At 36.7% G+C, this 12,659-nt stretch overlaps 1 protein-coding gene across 1 annotated transcript; it reads left to right on the top strand.

The window, feature by feature from the left end:
- The first annotated feature begins 10,473 nt into the window (after positions 1-10,473).
- On the top strand, positions 10,474-11,419 carry LOC140889894 (uncharacterized). Its single transcript, XM_073297633.1, has 2 exons — positions 10,474-10,612; positions 10,848-11,419. Exons 1-2 carry the CDS (start codon positions 10,474-10,476, stop codon positions 11,417-11,419), a joined length of 711 nt encoding a protein of 236 aa, XP_073153734.1.
- The last annotated feature ends 1,240 nt before the right edge of the window (positions 11,420-12,659 follow it).

Below are 12,659 nucleotides of genomic sequence, written 5' to 3'. Positions count from 1 at the left end.
AAGTACCTTCGAAGTGAATAAGGTAAAAGATGACTTAGACTTGAATGGAACGATTAACTCGAATCCGAATTTATTCGAGTGTTCCGAAGAAATTCAGATACTTGCATGATTGAATGCTTATTTGACATCATGATTGAATGCTTATTTGAAATCATGATTGAATGTTTATTTGAATTGATGATTGAAAATGTGATTGAATGCATGAGATGACATATGCATTCATGTTGAGCCGAATGATTATTCATTTTGAATTAGACGATCTGGAGATTATAGTTGAGTGGCCTTGGTAGGCGAATTACTACAAGTGTCGATTAACTCTCTATAATGCTCTGGAGTCTAGAGTATTAAAATATACCTCGTCCACCTCAAAAAGAGAGTTTGGTGTGATTGTTGGATATTTTAACCTCGGGATCCCAAACCGAAGAAAGAAAGAAAGAAAGAAGAATTCCATTTGATTATCTGAGTCTGATAATCCAGAAGTTTTAAAGACATGCATATCATTTTAATTCAGTACTTAAATGGATTAATTGATTATATGAGGAATGAATTCATATCATGACTTGATATGTTTATTTGATTGCATGTCAGTCTCTTTTACTGGGAATATTATTCTCACCGGATTATCTAGCTGTTGTCTTTGTTTCTACGTGTACTTGGCAACAGGTGGGCAGGATCGAGTCAAAGACTACAGGGATAGAACGAGAATGAAGAATAGAAGTGGGACTTCGAGTTAGAATTGGAAATGCATGCCAATTTAGTTTATGTTTTGAAAGCATGTTTAGAACTCGAGCATTGTTGAATATTAGAATTGATTATGAATGATTAATATTGAAGTTTTTATGTTGATTACATGTTGTTGGATTCGGAATTGAGCATGTTAGATTGATATTAGATTGAGTTGAATTGTTGATTTGAGATTTGAAGCATGTTCAATTTTCTGGAAAAATCTGGATCCCAGGGTGCGCTCGATCCTACGATTTTCTGAGATCGAGCGCGGCCCCTGTTTATTTTGAGGCAATAACTTAGATCAGATGGTGCGCTCGATCCTGAAATTTTATAGGATCGAGCGCGACACTTATTATTTTTCTCGGCAAAGAGTTCAGGAATATGGTGCGCTCGATCCTGGAATTTTCTAGGATCGAGCACGGCACTATTCACTTGAAATAATTTTTTTTTATTTGGTGTCTTATCTCTTGGCCTTTGAATGATTATCGATAGGATTAACTCTTGATTAGATGATTAGAATCGGGGTCTCACAATAGTACAGCCCCTTTATCTCATATCCCGATCGAATCTTTAAGCATCGGTATATCGAAGGCTGATCGAGATTCGATAACCATGTGAAATATATCAAAAGATACATAGTGTGACGTCTTTCACGACGTCACCTTCTGACACGCTCATAAAAATGAGAAAAAATAAAATTTTGTAGAAAATACTTTTCATAAATTGGTAAAAAAATATGTGCTAACTTGCAAATCAAAAACATCGTGTGTTCCAAACTATCAAAGTGATAACTAAAAAAAACTTGCAATGTATAAAAATTGTTTCAAAACACTAATAATAAGAAAATTGTTTGGGAAACATAAATCTTTTCTTGACATGGTTCATAACATTCTTGGCATGCAACTCCTTGCTTCCTCAATCACTCCGCATCTTTTCCAACGTCATACTCATTAACTGTATTTTTCTCACCCACACCATTCAAGTATAGTAAATCTAAAGACTCAACAAGCATACATATGTAATAAAGTATACATAATCAAAATCTTAAACATGCATTGGACGTGTCTAACAACATAATCATGCATAGAAAATAAGGTCAACTACTTTATTTTGAGGTGATGAAATATGCGTAAACGTGGCAACCATTAGAGCTATTGGGTCTCATGATCACGGTCGTTGTACAACAATCATATAATTTGGTACAACACATACTATACTTATGCTACTATGTGTACCGCCACATACCCACCGTCACCGATAGCATAAACTTTCATTCTTTTGAAAAGGCCCTCCCCGAAGCTCATCCCGTGGCACCAATCCCGTACTGCCACCACAAGTATACACAAGACATCAAAATATTTTTTCACATCGTAAAAATCATCGTCATAACATCATCATCAACTTCTCATAAACTTCCTCATGCTTAATCATTTTCTTTCATAAACATCGGCATATCCCTATAAAACATAGCCTTTCAAGCTATTACATGCCATGGACTTAAAATCGTTCGTGTTTGAAATCATGCATGTTAATTAAATAAAATGAGCACATCATCTTTACATTCATAAAACTTCATCTTTTTTAATGAACATAATATTCGTGAAGAAAACTACATATAGATGCACTATATAGCTAAATCGATCCATATGAGTCGTTATTTCTGTTCTTGGTTTCAAAACTTGAAAATTTTCCATGAAAAATCTTAAAAGACCTTAAAATGAATTTAAAACTTCAAAACATCATTTAAAAGGGATTTCGGTTCTTGAAGCCAAGTTTTGGCAGTGAGTTGCTGGGCCGAAAACTGGCCCGTTGAATTAAAATTACTTTATTTTTAAATTTTTTTCCTCTAACTTTTAAAATAAAATGCTACACACAATTTGTGGGGACCTCAGGTTGCTAATCTAATCTTAGGATAATTAATGATTAATGAACAAGTAATCAAACATGAAAAGAATATTAAAACCAAGAGCTTAAAACAAATTTTTTTTAAAAAAAAAAAATCAAGAACCTCGCTCGATCGGATGAACTCGTCCGATCGAGCGAGCCCAATTCCTCAGCTCTCGGATTTCAGAATTTCCAGGCCGCACTCGATCCCATGTACTCACACGATCAAGAGAGCTCCAATTGCTCAATTCTCTGTTTTGAAATTTCACGGGTCGCGCTCGATCCTACGAGTTCACAGGATCGAGCGTGCACCTCTGCTTCAGAATTCTGCAGATTGCATTTTGCTGTCAAAGCTTGGTCTTCAATCCAAATCAGTCAAATACCAACTCAAATCCTGATTTATCAATTCTAAAACATGCATATATACATGTAAGAGGTTTCAAGCATCAAATCATGCGTTTATTACATCAAACGAATAGCATAAAAAACACAAAACTACAAGCTACACCAAGTCTCAAAAGTGAGCTTCTAAAACAAAGTTTCATGTCAAGTTCGATGCTGTCTAAATACCATTCTTCAGCTTAAACCCGAGTCCACACTTGCTAAGTCTCGCTCCCGAGCTGTCAATGTCCTATCAGACTAGCTCCTGCCCCATCTGTTGCAATGCACACATACAAAAAAAAGCAACAACCAGATAAACTTCGGTGAGAAATCATTCCCATTATAATCGACATATAAAGCGTTAATCATATCAAATGACTCTAAACATATCGACTCAATAATAGAGCACTCAACGCTTTGAATAAGAATTGATTCATATAACGTCGTTGCCATCAAGATCGTAAACGATCTTGACATGGATATCCATCTATCGTAGCCATTCGTGACTCAAAAATAAGGTCGCCTCAGACCTTGGCGATAGAATCAATTCCATACATATCATATCAACAACATATCGAATTGAAAGATCCACTACCTGAGATGGATCGAAAACATCAAATAAAATCAAAGCAATAAACAATTATGTGATTTTGGCGGGACAACTCAAGAATCTTCATTCTCGAGTTTCAAATCCCTGACTTGCGATGTCGTCTTATACCTTCGAATTTTCTAGGTTTTGAACACTTCAAATCTGAAACATAACATAAAAACATTCATATCAAACTTTGTTCAAGCCTATCATTTCAAAATCGATTCAAAATCATCATTCATCTTCAACCAAATTCACTTCAAACCTCAACTTCTTCTTCTTCGGTTCGAATTCAAAGTTCTTTATTTGTTAGCCTCCAAAACTAATCTGACATGGAAGAATAAAATTTTTACAACATCAATAACATCTCAAATAACGTCTTAGCTCAATCATCGGCTATCAAAACAATCTCAAAACATTAATCGACGGTGTAGAGATTTAAAATCGGTAACCGACGAAATATCGAAATCATTTTCAAATTCAATACAATTCATACGTATATCCAAATCAGTAAGACATCATCCTAATCCTCATAACAACAGCTATAATCATCGAATATCAACTGGAATTCATATAAAACTCATATGTTGTTCATTTCTCGGTTCGGTTTCGGTACGATCCACATATCATTTCAAAAACATGCGCATAACAACAATTTCTGATCTCGGTCATATTTCAATCTTCAAAACACGCCGAAGTAAATAAATACTTACATCAAATTGAAGTCCTCTCCGCAAGGATTCCAGAACTATTTTTGGAATCGGAATCGAAATCGGGGGATCGGATCAAAAGTTAACGGGGTTTTGAAAATCGGAAATCAAATAAAATAAGAAGGGTTCGGCTTCCTCTGCTCAATATTCTGAATAAAATCTCAATTACACACGTTGAAGCTGACTAAGCCATTTAAAAATCGGATATGTATTGCATAAATTGCAATTTAGTCCCTGAAACTTCGCAAATTACAATTCAGTCCTCAGCCCTCTTTTTAATTCAATTTCAATCATAAATAATTTAAGAATATTAGACTTTAAATCAAAACTCTAAATATTCCCAAATTATATATTCTCGGATTAAAATTAAATGATTTCGGACATTTTTGCAGTTTAGTCCTTGAACTTCTCTATATTTGCAAATTAATCCCTGCTTGGATTTCACCGTCGAATTAAATCTTCTTTCATTCTCGAAACTCGGAAATTAATTCTTAAAGCCCATAAATATTCAAATCGAATATTTAATCTTTTAGTTTAAGAATTCCCGGAATTTAAATCTCAAAATCCGTAAATTCTCAAATTAAATATTTTCGGCTCGGAAATTAAATCTATAATTTCCATAAATTCTCAAATCCATAAATTACAGAATTTAAATCTCAAATTCTATAATTAATAACTTAATATTTTCTGAGCCTTACACAATTTTTAACATAAAATCTGTACAATCAACACATTTCAACTTAAAATTACTTAAACCTAGTTCGTAGGCTAGTCTCGACTGCCTTGGTCACCGGAATTAACTCATATTTGAAAACATTAAAACTAACTTTTAGCATAAGATTTCATATTCTAACATTTAAACACAAAATTCTCAATACTATTTAAATAAATTATCGTTAGTAAGTTTTTGGATTTTTTGGACCTTACACACAGTGACATCGCATGTTAATTAGAGAAACTCATTTCCTTAAAGCACATATCTTGCTCCGACCAGAGACTCCATGCATTATTATCTCTTCAGATCACATAGGATATCCACACCCGTAGACGAGCGATGAATCCCCGACTGTAATGAACTGGCTCCTACACGTGTCGTAACTACACTAAATCTCACCACCTGATGACTCTCACAGATTCGATAAACAAGTCAAAGTGCAGCCCTAGCGTATAGAGCCTCAGTGTTGTCCTAGGTCATAAGGGCTAATGATGTACTACCATAATCATGGACTTATCTACTCGATGAATAATAACCACTTGGAAAGTCCTAGGGAGGGTTGATCAGTGAACTCATCAAATGAGCACCTATCTTGTATGTTTGAACATCTCTATGTCCTTTCCAGTTAAACGTGGCACACAACATCATGGATGCTAGTCTCAAGCTCAAATGACCTTTATCTTTCTTTAGGCGGCTTAATCGACTAAGAACTTGTTTAGAATACATTAACTCAAATATGTGTTTTATGATTGTCATCAGATGTACAACCTCATATTTATAATACTATAATATATTCAATGTCTTTATCTATGCAACTGGCATGGGTATACAGATAAAGAAATGTCATAATAAATATAAAATGTAAATTATATTAAAAATAAAGATTTTTATTTAAACACAGGTCAATAAAATCTCTAGCCAACAAGGACATCTACTACAACAATATACATGTTTGGCCCAGACATATCTTACTCCAATCTTTAGAAAGCCATGTCTTTCTCGACGAACCAAAACGAGCACGATGACTGCTTCGGTTGGCTATACTCTCAACCTTTAATTTAATTGTTATATGTACTTTGGGAAGATTTATTTCTATTCGCACAGAAGTGGTGTTAAGTTCTTGTGGGTGGCTCGTGGCGAATCCGAGAGGCTAAAGGAAAATGTGGCCATTTAGGGAGAGTAGTGCCTTTGTGTGAACAGATGAAGGTTTTATGTCACCCTTCCGTTGGGGGATTCTGGACGAATTGTGGTTGGAATTCTAGTATGGAGTGTATTTTTGTTGGTGTTCCAATCATTGATTTTCCGATAATAATGGATCAGACCACGATCCATAAGCACATAGTTGAAGATTGAAAGATCGGTTTGGATTCCAAGAGAGGTGTGATCTTGAGATCTACTGTAAGCAGAGAAATATTACTAGGCTCGTAAAGAGTTTCATGGATTTGGAAAGTGCTGAGAGGAAGAAGATGGCAAGAAGGGCAAGAACTCGGTCAAGAACGCCTCGACAAACAACACTTGTGGCGACTTCGGTTGGAGGGACATCTAAAACTAATCTCGATTAGTTTCTCAATTATTTTGTATCGTTCAAGTAAAGATCAGTGTGGATGCTTATCCACGATGTATTATTTCTTCATAATGAATTGTTGTGTGATTTATTTGTCATAAATAATAACATTGATCATGCAAGAACACATATCATAATGCTAACTTCCACTTCAACTATGATGTAACGCCTAGAAATTTGTTTACGTAAAATCGTATGCATAATTAGGGAATTAGTTATTTTAAAAATAAATTAAAGGGGTTAAATGATATTTTTTATGTGAATTATTTGGCATGTTTATGTGTTTTAAATTTAATAATGACATTTAACCAATTATTTTGAGAGTTATGAATTTTTAAGAAAAAAATCGAATTACGATAGCGTAGACGGGACCGTGGACGAACGAGGTAAAAGTTTTTATCAAAATTTATGTCTAAGGTTTTCTAGAGTCCAAAATAACTATTTTGAGACTTAATTTATTGGAGAGTTTGGATATATATATATATATAATTAAAAGCCCATTTTCACCTTACTAGGCCATTTTAAGAGCTTTTAGGGTACTTTTAAAAATAGGCCTCTATTTATTACAAAAATTGGGGAGAATTTAATGTCAAAATTTAGTGTTGTATTGGGCTAGTGATTTTAAGCCTTATTAACTAATTTATTTGGAAGCCCAACCCATTAGTTACACAAACAAATACCTAGACCTAATTTCATTTCCTCCATCACCCTCATTTTCGAAAACTTGGAACTCAAGCTAAAGGGGGTGGCAACAGTCCCACACACAAGACACACCACACAAATTTTTTTTTGGAGAAAATTCAAGAGTTTGGGCATTCCGTTCATCCCACTCCGCGAGCTATGCACCCATATTAGATTTTCTTGAAGCTAAGGCATGTTTTATTCATCTTTTATCACCAATTTAAATCATATATACTCTGTTTTAGTATGATAAAATATGTTGTTGCATTTCAATGTGGATTAGAAATTAAGATTTTATGGTTCATGCATCATTGTTCATGTTTTGCACATGGTGGCTCAATTTTGTCCATTTTATGTTTATGGTTGGTTCGAGGGGGCTGCCTAATGGCTCGGTGGTCAAGTGAGGTCCCTTAGGGTCGGGTTTCTTGAGGGGTCCAACCCTGGTGTGGTTGGGCAAGGGTTGTGCGCAGGTCTTGGAAAACTGCCCATGGCCGAGAAATGTACTGCATGGTTCGAGCCAGGGCTAGTCTGGGAAGTTCCGACAGGACCTTGGAGTGGTCCAGCCGGCAGGGCTCCGGCCAGTGGTGGCCGGAGCAGGGTGGCCGAAGGGCTGGAAGTATGGGTTGCGCGGGTTTGTAAGGTAATGGGTTAGGGTTTAGATGGTTCGAGCAGCACAGGCAGGGCTCGGGCAGGGGCGTCCGGGTCGGGTCAGATTTTTAATTGGGTCATGTCATATGGGTATGGGTCTTGGTTATTTTATTTCGGGCCCGGGTAATTTAATTAGAAGCTCAAGTGTTTGAATTATAATGTTAATGGTCTTGACTGATTAAATTGTTTTGTTAGGCTTAAGTTAGTAATTTTAGTGAGCCCATTTGCTTGTCATGGGACTTAAAAACCATGAGAGCTATCGGGCCTATTTTTATGTTGGGTTAAGTGGTTAAATGGGTCAGTCTAGTTTAATGAGCTTAAGTTGGGGAGGGGGGCAGCTACTCAAACGAGTCCGTGAAAAGTAAAATATTTCGTAAATATATATTTAATATATATATATATGTATGTGTATTTATATATAAGTATAATTCTTATGAAAAATAAGTTAAATATATATTTACGGGCAAATTTTAAGAAAAATGATATTTTAAGCTCACGATTCATGCATTTATTTTATGAAAGATTAAGGTCATATAAAAAATTATTTTTGGGAAGTTGATGTGATTGTGGCAACTCACGAGTTTTGAAGTCGGGATACCAGGTCCGATGACCTCGCCACTTATGTTTATGAGCTTACGGATCCATGTTTTAAGGTTTGGTGAAGTGGTAGGATAGAGGCGTAGGGGATCCACGTTTTAAGTTTTGGTGAACCTTGCCGCTGCGTACGTTGGTTTTATAGATTGATCAATTGCTTATGTTAATGGTCACACATCACTGATATGACTCGCACTGATGATTTTACGATTATGACATATCGTATTTATGTTAAGTATTAAGATTAGATTATGATTATGATAATGTTTATGTTCACGACTCAGCATTATGCAAATGTTTTTACGAGCATGCATGCATAAGATGCCACATGATATTTTTAAATGATATGTGCTTGCATGCGATTTTATTATATGGTATTTGTTATTTCTAGGTAGAGCATGCTGAGCCTCTAGGCTCATTAGATTTAAATGGTGTGCAGGTAAGTTTGATGCTATTTTTGAGGATGTGGTCCCTACTGGCGGTGAGGAAGTCTGAGCATCCGTGGCAGCTAGCACCCGTGACCATTTCCAGTTTATGATGGTATTTTATTATGGGATTTTTATGCATTATTTATTTTCTCACATGATTAATACTTTTCACTGTTTTGCATGGTTATGCGATTTTAGACGTTTGCATGGATTTTTCGTTGGACTATGATTTATGTTTTGGAACCCTTATGCATGATATTTTTAGTTATGTTTGAGTATTTTAATTAATTACATGCAAACGACTATATATTGTATAATAGTTTATGAAAAACTATTTTAAGTATAGATACATATATGTATGGGCGTATATGTAGTATCAATATTTCAAAGTAAAATATAAAAAAAATTCTTTGCAAGTAAGGGTCGTCTCAGTTGGTATCAGAGTATGTTCCTTGGAGGGTTACCTAGCCTGCTACATAGAGTTTAGAAGTCGCACTGTCAGTCTGTGAGTTTAAAATGATTTTTAATTATATGTTTTACGTATGGGACACATGAATTATGTTTCACTGATTTATGTTATAAGGACTTTAAATTAAAATACTTAGTTATGCATAGCGGTTACGTGAGGGATAAATGGAAATTGCAGTATGCCTCCGAGACATGATGTTCGCGATGGAGATAATCGGGATCCACCTCCACCTCCAGCCCTACCACTCACAGCATTTGAGAGAGACAACGTGGACATGTTAGATGGTTTTACTAGGATACTCGAGCATCAAGCTAGGCAGAAGTAAGTCTCAAGAAGAGGACATTGCTGAGAGGTTCAGCAAGCATGGACCAAAGGAGTTTGGGGGAACCACTGATCCACTCGTTTATGAGGATTTGAAAGTTCGTTAGATACTATATTTGCGTACATGGGGATTCAGGATGCCAATCAGGTTAGATGTGTCATCTTCATGCTAAAGGATGATGCAGCTCTTTGGGGATAGGGTGCAGTGATTGGTCTAAATCTGGCTACGATGTCATGGAAAGATTTCTAGACGGCTTTCTTTGAGAATTACTTCACAGATGATGTACGTGGCCAGTTGATTCCTGACTTCATGAGTCTCTGACAGGGAGACAGGACTGTGGCAGAGTATGTGAGAGAGTTCGAGCGTGGGTGTCACTTTGTGCCCATGATTGCTTCAGATGAGAAAGAGAGGCCGTGGCATTTTACTAATGGCTTGAGTTCTGACATCAAGCATGATATGTACATGGCATACGTGATTACTTATAAGGCAGCAGTGAACCGAGCTTGTCGGTCTGAGAAGGGGAGAAAGGAGATGCAGGCTGACTACGAGAAGAAGAGGCAGTTTCAGCAGCAATCTAGAGGACAGTCTTCGCAGCATCCAACAAAGAAGTCTTTTGTTGGGCCTTCTAAGGGCCCAATTCCTCCGAGACAGCAGTAGAGGCCACAGGGCCAGCCGAGACAGCAGCAGCAGGGGGCAGTCGCCCCTAACACTCGAGGGGTACCTTTCTGCAGGGAGTGTTAGAGACCTCATTCTGAACAGTGTATGGATGGTTTGGACAAGTATTATCATTGCAAGGAGCCGGGCCATATTTCAAGGAACTATCCCAGGAAGAAGAAGACCATGGGGCGTTTATTTGTGATGCAGGCAGAGGAGGCAGGCCCTGATACTTCTCTCATCACGGGTAATCTTAATTTACGTTCTTAAATTTTAGTTAATGGAATGGTTATTTAAGATCTGCATGAGTAATTACTTGATTACTTTTACTTGTTGTTTTCGAAATGCATGAGTAGGACTAGGTAGAATTTTTTTAATTTGTGAATTTAGCATGCTTAGGTTCGGACATTAGATGCTAATTGGTTCGAATTGGTTTCTCTAGAAGTATGGTCTATATATGTTGGAAAATCTTCTGCGTGCAGGAAAAATTAGCATTAGAGATATTTCTACGTTTGCGTTGCTAGATTCTAGAGCTACGCATTATTTTATCTCTCAGTCGTTTATTGAGCGGGTAGGCATTATACCCAAGGTATCTAGTTCGGTTTATGATATTACCGTACCATCTGGTGAGGTTCTATTCACCACTTGCGTGCTCAGTGGGTTAGAGTTGGAGCTACAGGGGAATGCAGTTAGGGATGATCTAGTTGTATTGCCAATGTCAGGATTTGATCTTATTCTTGGTATGTACTGGTTGACAGTCAATGGAGCTTTGATTGACTTTTGGAATACGACGGTAGCATTGAACCCTACGAGTGGAGATCCAATTATCTTCTTTACAGCCCAAAGCAACAGTGTTCCGCACGTCACCTCTTGTGTACGTGCGAGTAAGTTATTACGTAGGGGTTGCCAGGGGTTTCTTGCTAGTGTGGTTGTAGTGGCAGATCCGTCTACTAGTTCTGTTGAGGATGTAGACGTTGTACGCTACTTTTCAGATATCTTCCCGGAGGATGTAGCTGGAACTCCACTAGTTCGAGAGGTTGAGTTCAGCATTTAGTTACTGCCTGGTACTGTGCCTATCTCTAAGGCACCGTGTCATCTTGATCCTACCGAGATGAAAGAGCTGAAGGAGCAAATTCAGGAGTTGCTAGTGAAGGGATTTATTTTCCCTAGTTTCTCACCTTGGGGTGCAGCAGTTTTATTCGTGAAGAAGAAGGATGGCAATATGAGACTATGCATTGATTACCGAGAGCTTAACCGTGTTACAGTGAAAAATAAGTATCCACTGCCAAGGATAGAGGATTTATCTGATCAATTGCATAGAGCTTCGGTATTTTCCAAGATCGATATGCGATCTGGATACCATTAGTTGCGGGTCAGATAGGAGGACGTACCCAAGACTGCATTTCGGACACGTTATGGCCACTATGAGTTTATGATGATGTCGTTTGGATTGATAAACGCACCAGCAGTTTTCATGGATCTCATGAACTGTGTATTTTAGTCGTATCTTGATCAGTTTATTATTATCTTTATTGACGACAATTTGATCTACTCGAGGAGCGTAGAGGAGCATAGACAGCACTTGTAGACTGCTTCGCAGATTCTGAGAGAACAACAGTTGTATACCAAGTTCAGAAAGTGTCAGTTTTGGCTTGATCACGTGGCATTTCTAGGCCATATCATTTCTAGATATGGGATAGCAGTTGATCTGTCTAAGGTTAAGGTCGTACAGATGTTGCAAAAATTACGCTCGCAAGCACACGATTGTCAAGTTTTAATAAAGTGATGAATCGAGTGTCGATCCCACGAGGAGTAATGTGAAAATTATTCAGTGCTTGTAATTAAAATAGTCTAAAATTTATCTAGAAAATTAAATAAATATTTTTGGTTTTCAACATAAATAAATTCAGAAAATTTTAGCAAAACGCGCACACAATTTCAGAAATATCAATGAGAGAAAATGGTCTAGAGGTTTTTATTTCACATGGTTTCAACAACAACTACTCCTAATTAAATTATTTTCATCAATTACATTCAATTAATAGCCAAGAATACTTAAGTTTATTATTTCCCTCTTCCGAGTGCCAAATAATATGTATCAACTACGTTTCAATTCCATTATCCCTATTAAGAATCTAATTGCAGTGATATGTGTAAAAAAATGTTCTTCTTAAGGCTCCATTAACGTTATATAGTCTCCCGAGCTATATAAACAATTAACAGTGTAATTTCTTTTGATCCTATTCAAAATCCCCTCTCCCAAGAAATGATTTCGAATAAATTTAACTAATCAA

This window comes from Henckelia pumila, chromosome 3, assembly GCF_033568475.1.
Source record: "Henckelia pumila isolate YLH828 chromosome 3, ASM3356847v2, whole genome shotgun sequence".
Lineage (NCBI taxonomy): Eukaryota > Viridiplantae > Streptophyta > Magnoliopsida > Lamiales > Gesneriaceae > Henckelia > Henckelia pumila.
This window is presented reverse-complemented; position numbering and strand designations above follow the sequence as displayed.